At 42.7% G+C, this 18213-nt stretch overlaps 1 protein-coding gene across 11 annotated transcripts in view; it reads right to left on the bottom strand.

Annotated features, from left to right (window-relative positions):
• The window catches only part of FNDC3B (fibronectin type III domain containing 3B), a 321193-nt gene that overhangs the window by 45155 nt on the left and 257825 nt on the right, over positions 1 to 18213 (bottom strand). For 9 of the 11 annotated variants that reach the window (XM_045583670.1, XM_045583677.1, XM_045583674.1 and 6 more), the window contains 6 exons: positions 11313 to 11437; positions 9961 to 10135; positions 7861 to 7947; positions 6498 to 6636; positions 4610 to 4681; positions 2257 to 2375 (listed from right to left, as the gene is read on the bottom strand). In XM_045583670.1, the coding sequence (XP_045439626.1) occupies positions 2257 to 2375; positions 4610 to 4681; positions 6498 to 6636; positions 7861 to 7947; positions 9961 to 10135; positions 11313 to 11437 (717 nt within the window). The remainder of the gene's footprint in view (positions 1 to 2256; positions 2376 to 4609; positions 4682 to 6497; positions 6637 to 7860; positions 7948 to 9960; positions 10136 to 11312; positions 11438 to 18213) is intronic. The other 2 variants (XM_045583671.1, XM_045583673.1) reach the window with 2 other exon arrangements.

The raw sequence follows: 18213 nt of genomic DNA, 5'->3' as shown, positions 1-18213 counted from the left end.
ATGAGGACAGAAGAGGACACAAAACAACAGGTGGATGAAAATTTTAAATGGTGCCATAAATGGCCAACCATCCACATCCAGAGCAGAAAAGCAAATAGACTCATTATTAATCAGCCGAGTGTGACATTAGCCAGCAGGTTCTATTAATGCTAAAATAAGTAGGCCATCTTTCTACGGGAACTAGTTGCGAAGGCTGGTGGTGTGGAAGCTGAACCCCTTTCCGAGACAAGAGAGAACAAGGCAGAACCATGTCGCTTGACCAAACTCCTTCCTGAGAAGCAGTGCAGAGAGGTACCTCTGCCTCATGAGCCGCGTGCAAAGGCCCCCGCACCCCCCCAGGAGGTGCCTGCTGATATTCTGTGGCTATGTGTGACCTACCCCACCCTGGGAGACACTTCAGAGAGCTCTGCATAAGCATTGTCTAACTGGACTCCTTTTCCCAAGGGGTCTGTCCATCTGCACATTACACTACTGCTCTTTGGGGAGAGAAAAATAATACAATACTGGAGATGGACTGATGGGTAAAATTAAGCACCCAGATGACAGGCGTTCTCTTGAAAAGTCAACCCAGCACAGGACTACAAGTCACCATCTCTCAATATCCTCCCTCTCTTTTAATAGAAATGGTTTTAAATTATAATATTCAGTATCTCAACAACAAAAATGTCATTACCATCTTGTCCCTCACTTTTTGAATGTGAGTTAAAGCCATTTAGACAACAGTTATCTCACTTCCAGAGCACTTCTTGTGTATCTATTAGGTTATTTTGAGCTTCTGAGAACACTGTGGTTGAAACCAAGGCTTTCAACCCATGAACTGGCTGGTGTGAGGTCATATAAATAGAAAACAAGAAACAAGCTGCTGCCTACTGATGTGTAAGTTGGGCGGTGCACAACTGCACAGGAGGTGCCCTTCGATTTAATTATCACAGGTGTATATGGTTTTTACAGGAACTCTCCAGCAGATGGCAGTAAAGTTCCTTCAAGAAGGTGTGTCTCATTCTCACAAAATTGCCAGGGAACTGTGCAAGAAGTCTCTCCTTTTTATTCTAAATTCTATCTTTTTCTGTCATTGCAATAACAGAAGTTTCCCTTATTTAGCTAAAACGGACACATGTGAAATTGTAAGAATAACTGACAAATGTGAAAATATCAAAATTCAGTTGAGATTATCTGGGCCTCTCTTTTATTCTTTTCTTTATAAAATTGAATTTATTAGGGTGACATTAGTTAACTGACACAGGTTCCAGGTGTACAATTCTATAACACATCATTTCTATACTATATTGTATGTTCACCACCCCAAATCAAATCTCCTTCCACCACCTTTTATCTCTCTTTTACCCTCTTCTACCTCCCCCATCCTTCTTTCCCTTTGGTAATCATCACAGTGTTGTCTGTGTCCATGAGTTTGTGTTTGTTTTTTGCTTAATCCTTTCACCTTTTACACCCAGCCCTGCAAGCTCTCTCCCCTCTGATAGTTGTCAATCTGTTCTCTGTTATCAATGAGTCTGTTTCTATTTTATTTGTTAGTTTATTTTGTTCATTAGATTCCACATGTAAGTGAAGTCATATTGCACTTGTCTTTCTCGGTCAGCTTATTTCACTTAGAGTATGTTCCTCAGGTCCTTCCATGCTGTCGCAAAGACATCCTTTTTATGACTGAGTAGTATTCCATTGTATAAATGTACCATAGCTTTCTTAACTGCTCATCTACTGATGGCCACTTGGCTGCTTCCCAATCTTGGCTATTTTCAACAACACTGCAGTGAACACAGGGGTGCATATATTCTTTCAAATCAATGTTTTGGGTTTCTTTGAATATATTCCCAGAAGCGGAATCCCTGGGTCAAAAGGCAGTTCCATTTTTAATTTTTGAGGTAACTCCATACTGCTTTCCACAGTGGCTGCACAGTCTGCATTCTCACCTGTGGTATACTAGCGTTCCCTTTTCTCCTAATCCTTGCCAGCACTTGTTGTGTTGATAACAGTCATTCTGCCAGGAGTGAGGTGATATCTCACTGTGGTTTTAATTTGCATCTCTCTGAGGATTCATGACATTGATGGGCCTATCTTTTATGTCTTCTAAAACACAATTAAAAAAACCCTAGTTTTGCATTTCCTCCTGGGATGCCACAGTAGATGACACTACCAAGATACATTTTTCAAAATAGCAATTTTATTCTGATGTTATTGACAGGTTGTCTGAGGCTGACCAAAGATGTTGACTGAAATGTATACCATAACAAAACCAACCTGGCTGTGTCCACCGGTGCTGATGCAGCATGCTCGGAGTCTGTACAAAGTGCCTGGTTTCAAGTGGCTGAACGTGTATTCCGTAGCCGATCCACTGTATGCCACTTCCCACTGACCTGCTGTAAAACAAGGCTCCTGTGTGAGTTTATGTCCTTGGTAAAAAGGTAAGTAGTAATAACCACTAACTGAAAACAAAACAAAACACTTTAAGTGGTTTCCATAAACACTAGTGTCTCCTATTCTCTTTTTTATGAGCTAAAGGTCTCTCTTTCCATTTCCTTTACAAAGTTAAATATTAAAGTATCATGGAGTCATTTTTAATACTTAGTACTGCTGGCTAGACAACTTAATATCACATTATTACATTTTCTGACTGAGCGGTTAGATGCTGAAACCACACAACCTCTGAGGTTGGCTGGGGGAGGGGGAGTGGTGAAGGAGCAGAACAGAGGCAGGGAAGCAGTGAGGTGTTTCTGGTGAGACCTTGGGGCCGCTGGGCAGGGGAAGGCTGCTCAGCCTTGAGGTTCTGGTTGGTCTGTGAAGCCTCCTGCTCTTATCTGCCTGGAGGTTGCAGGAGCAAAGTCCTCCCATTGCACACTGACTCCTCTGGGTAAAGGCCTGCTATCTTCATGGAGCTCCACTTAAAAGAGTGTAACAAACTAAAGAGGAAACAGTCAGTAGGCGATGCAGTTCCCTGACCACTTCTTGGGATTAAAGAGCGAGCAGGGCCACGGAGGAGTCTGGGTGCTTCCACCGACTGCTGGCCTCCCCATGTTGGGCTGCTGGGATGGTTTTTCCTTCTGTTCTGCTCTCACTAACGCTACATTTCCAGTTGACTGTTTTACTCCATGAAGTTGGGGAAATGTCTTACCCTGTTCTGTAATATGTACTAAAGAAACGTCCATAAATTCCCACAGTTGCTTATCCAGTTAGATTTACAATTAACTTACATGCACTAGGGCCCCCGGAAAAGGGAGAATATTAAATTAATTATCCTGACATTGCTGATTATAAAACCTGTACTAAAAAGGTAACCGGGAACAAGGACCACTACCAAGATTCGTTAATCACCACTGTATGCACCAGCAAAGTTGAGGGCTTGAAAGAGAGACCGGCATCTACTTTTCATTTGTCATCAGTGGTCAAGAGAGCCGAGAAAATTCAAAATGTACTTAGGTTTTCACCATGAGCCACTGCATACACACAGGGGCCTCATCTCCTAGAGCAGTGGTCGGCAAACTACAGATGTGGCTCGAGAGCCGAAGTTTGCCGCTCTGCTGACTTATGAGTTTACCGACCACTGCGTAAGGCATTAATTACCCTTACCCAGAAGTTTTAACTTCAGGTTAAAGACATTAGTACATTATTAAAATGTTTTTTAAGTGTTTTTCCCTAAGGCAGTGGTTGGCAAACTCATTAGTCAACAGAGCCGCAGTTTGCCGACCACTGTCCTAGAGGGTTTCTAATGTAAACAGGTGAGTTTATGCTAACAACAGCTGTGCCCATCTCAAAGCATTTTCAGGTTTTTTTTTTTTTTTTAAGCTTAAAATAGGACCTTGTTCATGTGAAAAACCAAAGCACTCCAGGTGGTTATTGTGGTGCAGAATAAAGGGCAAGCCACACACCTGGATGTATTTGTTTGTAAAAGTTACTGTTAACTTTTTTTTTGGCCATATGTACAGACAGATTTTTATTAAGATAATGAGTACAAGGATTATTAGAATGATGAGAGAAATCATTTTTAATTCTGATGACTATGCTTTTTTTCTATTAAAGCCTAATGAATTTTATTAGAAAAAGCTAAAAATTTTTAAAAATTACAAAAAAAGTGACATTATTTAAGAAATTCAATATCCAACATTGTCCAACTTTAATCCACATATTATGACACGTATAAATAATCTGACTCAGAAATCACAACAAATATGGAAAGAACATTTTCTACACTTGCTACAGCAATACTCTTGTCTTGTCTGCCATCATTGTACATGGGAATCTGTAGATTGCCACAGTCTTCGGCTACCTCCACTTTACCCTTCCTGCTGATTGCTTCTGACTCTCTGCTTATAAGAATTTCCAGAGAAAGTGTGCCCCGAGAAGGGAAGAAAAACTAAGTTTGAAGTAGTCTCTTAGTTAGGAACTCTGGGTTAAAGAAATAACAGAGAATTTTAAAGCATGATAAAAATGCTATGTTTGAAGGAGAAAAACTATCGATATGTGATTAAGGTTTCTTTATATTAATAGCTCTATCATTAGAATTAATGCCACACCACTATTCCTGTATATAGATGTTTATCATATTAGCAAATAGGGTTGCTATTGGATTTGAATAAACCACTTCCCAAAACTTGACCTTCAGAATTGCCATCAGTAATCTCCAGCAAGTACTTGAGTATTTCCGAACCACCATTGTCCTTTGGAGGATCTGGAAAGTAAGCAAACAAACATGTAAAATCACGAATTACACTACCTCAATTCTGCATTTAAACAGTTAATATTATTTCCCACAACTCCTGTCATAAAAAAAAGAACCTAAAAACCAAAGAACCTTAAATACTATTAGATTATTGAAACTTCTTTAGAGCTAGAAATGGCAATGAGCATTCATTTGGTGAAACATGAGCAAAATTCAAAATATGAACCAATTTTTCTAAGTTATGTTAACACATTTACTTCAAGAATGCTGAAACTTGCTTTTTAACAATCTAGTGATTTCTATATAAGTTGAAATATTTATATATATATTTTTATTTCACTGACCAGATTCTTCTGAGAGATGGAGGATGAAGGAAAGAGAAGTGCAAAATTCATTGATAAAATAAATAAAATGTCAGGATATAATAAATCTATCTGTTCCACCACAGTTTGCTACTGAGCAAACTTTATATCCCAACTGAAACTGATGTGAAGCCACAGTTGTGGATCAATGAGGACGTGACTAAAGAGGGGGTTTGAGGAAGAGGCCCTGGCTGACTCCCAGAGCCCTGGGCACTGTGGGTATTTAGTCCACTCCCAACTGCCTGCAAGAATTTTCTTTTCTGAGCAGAAACATTTCTTGCATTGTAATTTTGCAAGTCTATGCAGAACTTACCTCTACTATCTGTATTTTAGATGTACCCTCAGATTACTGACATATAGATTTAGGAACTTTGCCTCTCTCTCTTCACCTGCTATTTCCATTAATGAATACAGACTCCAGTAATAAATATTTAAAACAATAATTATAAAGTTAAACATTATAGCATATGGCTAATAAAAGTAAATATTGGTGTGAACAAAATTTTCTAGGATTTTCTGAGAAAAAAGCTTTATAGTCTGGCAAAAAGCACATCTAGATTTTTATAGTTTCTCTTAAAGATATCAATCTTTCAGGGAAATACATACCTTAATAATTATATCTCAAAATTACTAGGTAACTTGAAACAGTTATATGTCTCAGTGGTTGGTCTCAAATAATGACTTAATAAGATTTTAAATTCCCTTTACATTACTTGGCTGCCAGGTAAAATCTTAAATTTCTACTGTTGTTGATTGTTTTTTTTTTTTTTCCTTTTAGGTAGCTAATATTATTATGACATTAATGATACTTATATATATCATATATGTTTTACATATAATTGCAAATGTTTTTCAATATTCTAATAGCACTCATTTCACTGACATAATAGAAACAGAGGTGAGCCACAATCTCTTTCCACCTGATGTTCCCAAAGACTATATAGTGAACTTCAATATGAAAAATTCCTGAAATTCACAGCCTCTGATTGCATACAAATGACAAAAACACACATACACACAAAAAACCCTGAAGTTTTCCTAATTCATATTAACTTGAACATTTTGTATGTCAAAATTTACTCATGACAACATACCTAAATTTTGAAATTTATCTTCAATATCAATTTTACAAAACAATTTTTTTACATTAACTATGACTTTCTTAAGGGCAAGCTATTGAAGAATGAAATACATATTCAGAGATTACTACATTCAAGTCAATAACACATTAAAGTTATAGAAGGAAAACCACGTAACACAGGAAAATCAGAAAGTGAGATGCTGTTAAATTGTCCGTTTACCAATTTGTGAAGTTCTCTGGATATTTCTCATATGCTCATTCCAAATGTGTAAAACTCCTGCAAGTAATACTGCCTTTTTATTTTTTATTTTGGTTTGTCACTACTGAAATGAATACATTTAAAAGAATCTGCCCCAAAAAAAGCAATAGCAGCCAAACATACCCCACTTGACACTGAAGCCATGCGACGTCACTGGTCCTTTAACGAGGGGTCGTGTCGGCGGCCCAGGCCTGTCGGGACTTGTCGTACACACCAGAACTTCGCTCGGACAGCTTTTCCCTTCCATGTTAGAGGCAGTGAGCTGTACCACAACCGAGATAACATTAACATGCTTTAGACATCAGCCATTAAAGCAATGGTGATTTTTAACTGACAAGATCATGGCATCCATAATCACTCCCCCCTCTCCCCCCCTCTCCCTCTCTCTCTCTCTCTGTCACACACACACACACACACACACACACACACCCACACCCACACCCACACACACACTTTCTCTATCTCAATCTACTGATTTGTGTTTCTCTATGAAATACTTATTTTCTGTATAGTTGGCTATTGACAATTTAAAATAAAATAAGGCGAGTTTTAGCTAAGGACATTTTTACCTTTTCAAGAAGACACAAAACAAAGCCAGTAGTATATCACCACCTTACTGGCATTGCTTTGTGTAAGGAAAACACTGAGGGGCAGCAAGCAGATAAAAATAACCTCAATTGTTTAAGAGTAGGACAGTGCCACCTTGTGGAGAAATGCTAGTAGTGCATCCATGTTCTCACAGCCAGCATCATATACCAAAAGGGTTCCTTAAAATAATAAAAAACTACCGTTTTCCTCAAACTGAGTCACAACCTTCACTTGATACTCTGACAGCTGATTACTGAGTGACTACTACATGCCAGGTAACACCATCTGACCCCCAATTAGAGAAGGGGCGAGGGAACCTCCTCTCTCCAAAAGGCACTGTCCTAACAGAAAACAGGCGCCGCACAGGGTCAACAAGCAGTGCTGCAGCACCCAGTTTCCTCTCTCAACGATGGCAAAGCAGCGTTTGTGGCAACGACACAAAGTCCTACAGTGACATTAATGCTGGCTATTAACCAATGCAAGAGCCCAAGGGAGGAGGGAGTGGGTAAAGAAAAATAGAAAGGGCTGAGAAAAAATAAAGGGCAGAAGAGCGAAGAAAAGTGGAGAATAAAGGAGAAATCCGGTGAAGAGGAGAAACAGCAAAGAGAAGGGTGTGCCATGCAGGTGAGAGACAGGTGCGCTGAGTGTGGGCCTTCCTGGGCGAGGCCACCTGGCTATGCTGTGATACAACTTACTGCAGCACCCACTGTCTCCCTCTCAAAAGTAGATTTTAAAATGGAAATCTGGTGTGCATTCTGTAAGTGTTACTTCAAAAATGTATACGCTTCAAACGTGAAACATTTTTTTTTTAACCTAGAGAGTCAATTTGAAACATAAGTGGGTAAAACATAAAACAGCTTCTTTTTAAAGCAGTACAGGTACCAAAATACTGACTCACCCTGAATTTATACTGTGTGCTTCTTTTGAGATTTTTCACAGTACAGGTTAAATCCTCTCCAGTGTATTTTGGGTGGAAAAGGTTATCCTGAAAAGGCAAAGCCAGGAAAAAACATCAGTACCATCAAACCTGGGCACTAAATACCTGTGTATGTAGGATTTTTATGTCGCCTCTCTCTGCATCACTGGCAGGCCAGAGGTCGGGCAGCTACTTGCAAACAAGGGTTAGGAGCCCTTGGTGCTGTGGCCAGCATTCCAGCTTTAGGTAAAACGTAACACTATCCCCCTGTACTTCCTCCTGGATCTGTTCCACTTTATCGTGAGGCTGACACTAACTTAAATGAGAACAATGCTCTCTGAGGGAGTGTAAATTTGCTTTGGAGCAGTGTCACCAAATGCTTTCCTTCAGAACAAATTTTCCTGGTTACTCAATAAGCATTTTAAACAAAAAAACATAACCACCAAATGGTACTTGTTACAAAGCAGCAGGTACTTAAAACGTTATTTCACAATGCTGTCATGGAAAAAGCCTCTTGTGTTGAGGTCTGCACGGTGGAGCTGCAATGAACTATGTGAGCCGTGCCTGAGATTTCAGACCACAGTGTCCTCTCCTGGCCAAGGGCAAAAGGACAGCTTGGATGGGGAAGGCGTGATCCTTTAAGAGGATTCATTCCACAGTATTCTCGTCCGTCCGTCCGTCCGTCCATCCATCCATCCATCCATCCATCCATATCACTGAGCACGTCTATGCATCAGGCTCTCTTTTCTATGCTCTATGGGGTCAACACTGCCCAAGAACAAAGCCCTGCCCATAGAAGCTTAAATGACAGTTGGAGAAAGTGACCAAGAAAACAAACACACAAACAAAACTAAACATGAAATGAAGTTTGCCATATAGTGTTAAGTGTTATGACAAAAACATTAAGCTGGGTAAAAGGATGGAATGGTGAACCTAGCAAGGTGCTTTCCATAGCGGTGCAGGTTTAATATGACACCCACAATGTAGCTCTTAAAAAAAAATTATTAATTTCAAAGAGGAAGGGAGAGGGAGAGAGTGATAGAAACACCAATGATGACAATCATTGATTATCTGCCTCTACATGCCTCACACTGGAGATTGAGCTGGAAACCCAGGCATGTGCCCTGATGGGAATTGAACTGTGACCTCCTGATTCGTAGGTCAACGCTCAATCACTGAGCCGACCCAGCTGGGCCACCATATGGCTCTTTAAATTTAAATTAAATATAAGTAAAAATTCAGTTCCTTGGGCCCACAGCCAAATTTCAAATGCTCAATAGTGGGATTAGGCACTACCGTATTGGGCAGCACAAACTATAGGACATTTTTATCATCATGGAAAGTTGGACCAGACATCACTGTTCCAGGAAGGGGCTCCTGAAAGAGGTGACGTGTGAGAAGAGACTTCATGGAAACGAGGAAATGAGTCAGCACCAGGAAGGGCACGTTAGCTGCCAGGCTTAGGAGGTGCAAAGGCCCTGGGGCCAGGGCACGCCTGGTGTGCTCTCTGAGGACAGTGGCAGGAAAAAGGCTCCGTAGCATGGGAAATGTGGGCACTGTGAGTGCTTAGGCTTTTACTCTGAAGACACAGGACAGCACCAAGGTGGGAAGGGCTCTGAGCACAGCACTGACATCACCTCCTCTTATCTAAGAGGATCACTCTACTTCCTGGGGAGGACAGAGGCTGGTACAGTCAGGGAAGGCAGGTAAAATACTACAGAAGCCATCACAGTAATCCAGGGGTGAGTGATGGTGGCTTGTAAAAAAGTAATAATAGCTGGGGAGAGGTAGAGAAATAGTGAGCTTTAAGAATAATCACTGAAGGAGGCTTTAAAAGGATGTTAACTTTTAATATATGGAGTCAAGAATGTCTGCAAGGGTTTTGAGTTCCCCAAGTGAAAGGGGAGATGCCATTCAGAGAGATGGGAAAAGACAGGCTGGTGGTGGTGGTGGTCGTAGGGGTAGAAATTAAGGGTTTGGTTTTGAATTCATGTAGTTCATCTAATTTCATAGTGCCCTGTGGTTATGACAATACCAACTCCCACAGAACACTGGCAAGTGTATGAAATCGCCAAAGCTTACATTTTCATCCTCCTGGATTTCCAAGGTGTAGGTGACCACTTCTTCCGGTGAACAGCCTTCTGGTTTGTTCCACTGCAACGTGACCCATGTGACCCCGGCTCGAACTAGCCTCGGCGCAGAGGGCATCTGAGGAATGTTTCCTAACGTGTAGCACACCACCTCCTGGCTATAACCACTGCAGAGAAACAAGCCCAGGGACACACAGCTGAGGAGCGATTCCACGTGAGGACGGTAAGCTTCCCTCTGCCCAAGCTGCTTGGGTTGCAAAGCCTGGGCCTGACAGGTTTAGCAGGTAAAGAAAGGCATTGTGAGATATTTTCTACCACAACTTTGATTTGCCAATGCGCCCCCCCCCCCCCCCCTAGCATGATGCTAAAAAAGCACAACACGTTACAGGACAATGGAGGTAAGAATTTGTTTTGAAAGCACCAGGTCGTGCAATGTTTACCATGCTGTGAGTCACAGCTACCAGGAACCTGGAATCAGTGTGAGAACAAATGACGTCCGTCGGGTGAGATAAATGTTTTACAAACATATCCAGTGCTATGTTTCAGAAGCTTGTGGGTGCTTCCAATCATTTACAAACTCTTGAACCATGGAAGCCTTGATTGCTATGACTTTTTTAACCACACAGTGGCGAGCATGGGTGGGCAGGGCAGGCTGTGAAACCTCGTGATGCTAAGATTTTAGGCTGGAAAAGAGGCTGGAGGCCAATGATGTGCTGAACCTTTAGGCCTTTCCACAAACAGTGACGAAAGAAAAAGACTTTTCCCTTAATCAAGTTGCCCAGGAAGTGCGACCAAAATACGATCTTTTCAAAGCATCTTGGACCCACTGAGGCCTCACTCTCCACCTGCCCTTGTCTTTCTTCTGCCGCCTCTGAGCCTTGCATCCAGGCAGTCAGATTTTCCCCAATCTGGTATCTACCCTCAGCTTGACAACAATGCTGGCCCAGCACCTCTCTCTTTGTATCAGGGAATACGCACATATAATTGAAAAAGGCAACAGAAGAGGAGCTTGCTAAAGTGATAAAGAAAAAGAAAAAGAAAAGGCACATGACCTCAAAAACAAAAACACCCCAAGAGGGATTCCTTTCAATATCTGCACTATTACCTCCACCTGGGTTCACAGAGCCCCTCGCGGGGGCCTTTGCATTACAGCTTGCAAGGCTGCAAAGAGGCCACACAGCGGCATGATCTCCTCAGAAGGGGCCTTGTACTCTCTGGTTAACATTCCCTCTTGAAAAGGCTCAAACTGGTTCCGTGTGGAGGCAGCGGGCGCTCCTGTGCCTTCCAGGGCGTGACGGGGAGACTCAGAACCGCCACGCAGACGAGGACGAGGAGACGTCATACCTGGTGCCGATGTCGTTCCGAGCAGCCAGCCTGAACGTGTACCCCATCGCTGGGCAAAGCTTCGTCAGCTTGCAGTGCTTCTGGCTCCCGAAGAAGCACTGTCTGAAACCACTGTTTCTTTTGCCCTAAGGGAAAAGCGAAACAAGGCACCGAAGTTTTTTAAAAAGTAAACAACCGTAAGAAAACGAAGGAACATTTTGCAAACCGTTTACCTTCCTAGCTTGGATGCACAGAACCCAGAGAAGGGAGGGGAAGTGTCTGGGTTGCACATCCAAGTGCCTACAATGAAATGCCATCCTTAACATAAAGGCACTGCTGAAAACGTCACTGGGATGAACAACGCACCAGACTCAGAAAGTGGCTTTTGGTTAATAACATGAAAAGGTCCTCTCAGGCACACGACAAGGCAGTTTCTGATCTTCCTCACTCAGGTTGGCCAGACTGCCCAATCTGACCAACTGAGGTGGGTCTGCGGCCTGAGGGCTCCGAAACCCAGTCCTTCACAGGGGCTGCCTGCACCCGAGGACCAGGCTATGTAGCTGGGCGGCCACAGAAAGTCTTCCCAGCCTTCCTCTCCTCTCCAGACTCACAGCAGCCACCCTCTCCACCATGTACATTCCAGCGATGGTGAGCTATTTGCTCACCCATTTCTAAATATTGGTCATGTGCCTCTGCACCATCTCGTCCACATCTGCTTTTCTCCTAACAGTGCTTTGGACAATCTGGGAGCTCAATCAATGCTTGCAGAGGTAAAATGAATGTCTGATAAGTACTTGAGACATTGGCTGAATCATTTATATGTAATACAGCTACTCTTAAGTGTCTTATGAGGCTGGTAATATGTTTTTAATGCCTTCCTAGCCTTACATGATGCTTCAAATTCCTTGAAGTGAAAAGAAAACACTCCAGTGGGTTCTCTTAATAGACCAGTGAATAAGAAAAAAACCTTAGCTGTGCTGTGCCATGCTCCAAGGCATGAAATACTCACATCAGCGGTTTGCTAGTACAAATATTTCATAGCCACAATCCACAGTATTTTATCTATGTTCTTGCAAAGAAAACCACCTGCTAACGCTGACTGTATCTTAGCATTCTAATCAGATGGTTGTGCCCAGGGCCTTCAGAAATATGTTTGAAATTCTCAATTTATTCTATAAAGAAAGCAGAAAGCACATTTTTCTCCAAAGCAAATTCAAGCATTTCCTTCCTTTCAAAGCAGGCCTGCACATTCTTACCATTAAAACATATCCCAGGTAAAGTTTAATTAAAAATAAAATAAACACACAACTAGCCTGAAGCATCACTAGGGTAAAGAGACTAAAAACAACCATGCCATCTTCATCCTCAAACTAACACTTCCTCTCCCTCCCCATCCAGAGCAACGTGGTGCCACCCCAGGAAGGAAGAAAAGTCCGAATAGTCTTTAAGATTCAAAGCTCATTTGATGGGGGTTCAACATAGATTTGGGTGCAAAGAGTAAAGCACAGCATTTTTCCACTGCTGCTAGAGTCAAGTCCCTGTGCCATTCCGCTTACTTTAACCTTGAGTATTAAGGCTGCAGCAGACGATTTATTCCACATACATTTGCATAACTACATCCAGTGTCTGATTACACTCTATGCCCTGGTATGTTTTGTATCCCTTTCAGGCTGTAGCGTGATCTACCTTCTTTCTCCTCTATTTCTGAGCTCGGAGTAAACAGTAAGAAAGGCACATCCTGCCGCCACGGAAGCCTCATCCTTTCCAAACCCAAAGCTGGCTCCCCTTCAATGCCTCATTTTTCCTATTTCTTTGTTTGGGCTCCTTTGCCCATTTCTGGTCCTTAGAACTACAGCCAGTAAATAAAAGTCAGTCTGTGCCTTACTAGGTTGATTTGCTTTAATTTGGTGAAAACCAGACTGTCTGTGATTTAAATGAGAAAAAGAGTGAGGAGGCATCGCTGATGGGAACTAGCCTTCTTTTAAAGGAGCTCACCAAAGAACGGGGATGGGGGAGGCATTTGACCTTTAAGACATTTCCTATGTTTCCAACATTTTTATATTTAATTTCTACTTCAGTATCAGAAACAACTGCTAAATAAACTCCAACTTGTTTAGACAAAGCATGCCAAATTTTCCATCTTACTACCTTCCAAGATGCACAGTCCCTAAGAACATGAGGAAAGACCCAGATTGGCAGAACTCTTAGAATCAGGTTTTAGAAGCAAATAAGTCACGGAGTTAAAGGAGTAAGGCCTATTGGTGAATTTTTAGAAGTCACTGAGAATAAAGCAAACACAATGGAAAGCAGATTAAAATATTTCAGACATGAAAGAAGCTTTTGAGTAAAATATTCATGTATGCCATGGGGATTACTTCAAAAGGGCTACCTGGAAAGAAAAAAAAAAATAACCATCATAAAAGTGAGTGCAGGACAAAGTAATCAACAGCTGAGAAGTAAGCAAATGAGGACGGAGAAAGGCCTGGGCTCCAGCGATCTGATGGCTTATGCATGATGGCGGGGTCTCCCATGAACAGCTCTGGGGCTTATGCACTGAAGTACAAGTTCAAGGTACAGGTGAAGTTGAGAATCTGCTTATAAACCAAGAAGCAGCCCAGGTTGTGAACAGCATTTATAAATAAAGTAAATCCTAAGAAATAGGATTTTTTTTTTTTTTTTTAAAAAAAAGGTTATGCCTTAGAACACATATGTCAAACACAAGGCCTGAGGGCCAAATCCGTCCCGCCAGGCCTTGCAATGTGGCCCGCACCGCGCTGTCATCACTGCACTCCGCTGCGTTTCCATCACAATGACAGTTTATGACTGTTCAGTAAACCATTCGGCCCGCGATTTAGGCTGGATTTTAGATTTTGGCCCCTTCTCTGATTGAGTTCGACACCCCTACCTTAGAAGATTGAAAGATTCAAACTGATAAGAATAATAACATAAATGCTTAGTCACTTTATCAAAATTGAAAATGTTCATGTTGTTAATGTCAGCAAAGTTTTATAAATGGCAAATAGTAACTTCCTGATGATTCTGAGATTATAAACTATGCTATGATCCCTGATCTAATAAAATCTAATTTAAGCTACATAGGATTACTGAGATATACTAGCTTTACTTGGAAAGAAAACTTATTTTTTAATAATTTAACATCATCCTTGTGCAAAATTTCCCACGAAAACATGATCCTAATAGAAATGAGTAACCAGCCCTAGTGGTTTGGCTCAGTGGATAGAGCACTGGCCTGTGAAGTGAAGGGTCCTGGGTTCGATTCTGGTCAAGGATTACGGGCTTCATCCCCAGTAGGGGGCATGCAGGATGCAGCCGATCAATGATTCTCTCTCATCATTGATGTTTCTCTCTCTCTCTCCCTCTCCCTTCCTCTCTGAGATCAATTACTGTATTTTTCGGACCATAAGACGCACTTTTTCCCCCCCAGAAGTGGGGGGAAAAAGTCCCTGCGTCTTATGGTCCAAATATAGCCTACACATATACTTTAAAAAAAAAGTTTTTTTTACTTGCCCAGCTCTGTGTGGTCTCTGTGTGCTTTCCCGGCTCTAAAATGGTTCTAAATGCTGCTGTTTACTTTACAGGGTTGATTACATGTGTTTATGACTGTGATGTTGGGTTTTAATGCACATAAAATATTTTAGGACACTATTTGTTTCAGAATTTTTTTTCTTCATTTCCCTTCTCTAAAAACTGGTGCGTCTTATGGTCCGGTGCGTCTTATGGTCTGAAAAATACGGTACTTGTGTGTGTGTGTGTGTGTGTGTGTGTGTGGGTGTGTGTATATCTCCTATTGAGGATGGAGCCCCCAACCCCAGCATGTACCCTTGATCAGAATGAAACCCAGAACCTTTCACTCCGCAGATCAATGCTCTATCCACTGAGCCAAACCAGCAAGAGCTCAATAAAAATATATTAAAAAAGCGAGAGAGAAATAGATAATTAGCCCAGTCAGTGTTGCTCAGTAGTTGAGCAGACTTACGAACTTGGGAGGTCACAGTTAGATTCCCAATCAGGCAAATGCCCAAGTTGTGGGCTTGGTCCCCAGTAGGGGGTGTGCAGGAGGCAGCCGATCAATGATTCTCATAATTGATGTTTCCATCTCTCTCCCTCCCTCTCTGAAATATATATAAATAATACCAGGATGCCATAAGAATCACGACTGGCTCAAGAGGAGGCTGCATGCGCAGATGGCCCAGAGCGAAGACGCAACACATAGGTGAGCCTGCTCCTATGTGTTGTGTGTCTGCTCCAGGCCAGGGCCGGGCCTGGAGCAGACACACAACACACAGGCGGGCCAGCCCTTACTGGAGGACAGTGCACCAGCAGTCCTGCCTCTGCGTGCTAGCTGCAAAGGAAACAGCTTTTCTGACCTCTCATTGGCTAAGCTCCCTGTACACCACTCGCAGTGTTCTTGGTAACTTGGATAATAATCCAAGACGGTGATCTAGAGATTTTCCACCATACTCCTGGAGGAAAAAAAAATGAAAGTTTGCTGCTGGAGGGGCTAAGCAACGTCCTATCCTGCCCTAGCCGGTTTGGCTTAGTGGATAGAGCCTCGGCCTGCGGACCCCAGGATCCAGGTTCGATTCTGATCAAGGGCATGTACCTAGGTTGCAGGCTTCTCCCTGACCGGGGTCCAGGTCAGGGCTCATGCAGGAGGCAACCAATAGAAGTGTACTTCTCACTTTGTTTTTCTCTCTCTCTTCCATGTTCTCTAAAAATCAATAGAAAAATATCCTCAGATGAAGATGAAAGAAAGAAAGAAAGAAAGAAAGAAAGAAAGAAAGAAAGGAAGATCATATCCTATGAAAGAGACATCTTGAAAATGCCTAAAGAAAGTTGTCATTTTTTTGTGGTGAAGGGAATGGCTGTGTTGGCTGCCAGTGGCAGCAGCAGTGGAGTGGTGGGAGTGGCGCCTTCCCCTGATCATCCCAGTTGCTTCCTGCAGACTGTGACTTAGGCCAGCTCGCCAGGGAGAGTGGGCCTAAGCCATCAGTAGGATATCCCCTGAGGGCTGCCAGACTGGGCTGAGGGACCCCTCCCCCAGTACATGAATTTTGTGCACCAGGCCTCTAGTAAAAATATATTTGAAAAAAAGAGAAGAAACAGTTTTTAGGCTTGTTGTTATCAATAGTCTGGCCAAACACTAGAAGCAGTTTTATCTGTGGCCCAAGCCTTGTCCTGGTCAACCACTGCTGATAGACCACTTGTGGTGTGTCCCACCCACTGAGGAGAGTGAAGGATGGGGTCTCAAAAGGCCCAGCAGTTGGCTGGTCCACAGGGAAGAGCTGGAGCCTGCCTGCCCAGCAGCACCCTGGTTTTTTTATTATTTATTTATTTATTTATTTATTTATTTATTTATTTATAATATATTTTATTGATTTTTTACAGAGAGGAAGGGAGAGAGCTAGAGAGCTAGAAACGTCGATGAGAAAGAAACATTGATCAGTTGCCTCTTGCACACCCCCTACCGGGGATGTGCCCGCAACCAAGGTACATGCCCTTGACCAGAATCGAACCCGGGACCTTTCAGTCCGCACACCGACGCTCAATCTACTTAGAGCACATGTGTCAAACACAAGGCCCGCGGGCCAAATCCGTCTCGCCAGGCCTTGCAATGTGGCCCGCACCGCGCTGTCATCACTGCCCTCCGCTGCGTTTCCATCACAATGACAGTTTATGACTGTTCAGTAAACCATTCAGCCCGCGATTTAGGCTGGATTTTAGATTTTGGCCCCTTCTCTGATTGAGTTCGACACCCCTAACTTTGAGTCTAAGTCTTAGACAAACTGGTTTCAGCAGCACCCTGGTTCTTGGCACATTGTGAGATGAGATATGCAGCATGGGATTGCAATCAGGGTCAGACCTGTTTCAGATGAGCACCTGAGTTCCTGTTCTCCTGGGAAAGGAAAGAAAACTTTACCCCGATTGAGAATAGGGGAACGGAGGCTTCGAGCCCACACCATTGAGCATTCTGGAGTGGACCTAGCCACTGGGCTATATCTGACATGAGCCATAGGATGCCTAGCCTTGCTCTGGACCCTCTTTCTCCTGCCAGTGTCCACAGCCAAAAAAAAAGGGCAGACTATCAGGGTTTCCTGGCTTGTTTCCATTTCAAATGTTGGGCTTACCCAAACACACATTAAGTTCATCCCAGGACAAAGCTAATCTTCACTAGAGTGTAAAGAAATCTTAACATACAAATCAACCGTGTGTCAATAAACTTCATAGCACTCAATTTAGGGTGAGGTGAGGCGTGACTTTCTTCAGTTAAGTGTTCCTCTTCTCACGAGACTGAATTTATGGTTCTTGCTAACCTACTGTCATCCCACACCCAGAGTGGGCTTGAGAGCACCGATTCAGCTCCCGGGCCTTGAGACAAATGGAACTGCTTTCCAGGAAAGCACTGGGTACGCCAGCAAGCTGGCTAGTGTGCACACAATATACCAGACCAGTCCTTCCCCAGTCTAGAACTCCCCAGTTTTGCCTCCATCCCCTCTTTCTTACTATTGAACAAAAACACCTCGTATGTCATCTCCATTCTAGATCCCACTGGACCGGATGATTCTCCAATCCCACTAGTATGTGCTGGGCAGCTCGGTGCCTATGAATTGCACTCTATCCCTCATGTTACCTGGCCTAGGTTGGACATCTCATTGACCTGATCCTTGCTGAGCAAGGCCTCCCTTTCAGTTCTAGATTCACCATCTTTGTGAGGAAGCTCAGTCTGGTAACAAAAAATTATAGAAGCACCTGCCTCTCCGCTGCTCCATCCTTATCTTCACTCCCTTCCGGGAAAGGCCGTGAATTTGGTTACAAGTCTAATAACAATGAATGCAGATGTTCTTCTGGATCCAACAAAGTTCCTGCTAAATTCTGAAGAATGTCTACCAGCTCCAACTTT

Source organism: Pipistrellus kuhlii, unplaced genomic scaffold (assembly GCF_014108245.1).
Source record: "Pipistrellus kuhlii isolate mPipKuh1 unplaced genomic scaffold, mPipKuh1.p scaffold_m20_p_2, whole genome shotgun sequence".
NCBI classification, from domain to species: domain Eukaryota; kingdom Metazoa; phylum Chordata; class Mammalia; order Chiroptera; family Vespertilionidae; genus Pipistrellus; species Pipistrellus kuhlii.
The sequence above is the reverse complement of the archived record's forward strand: the minus strand, read 5'-3'. Positions and strand labels throughout refer to the sequence as shown.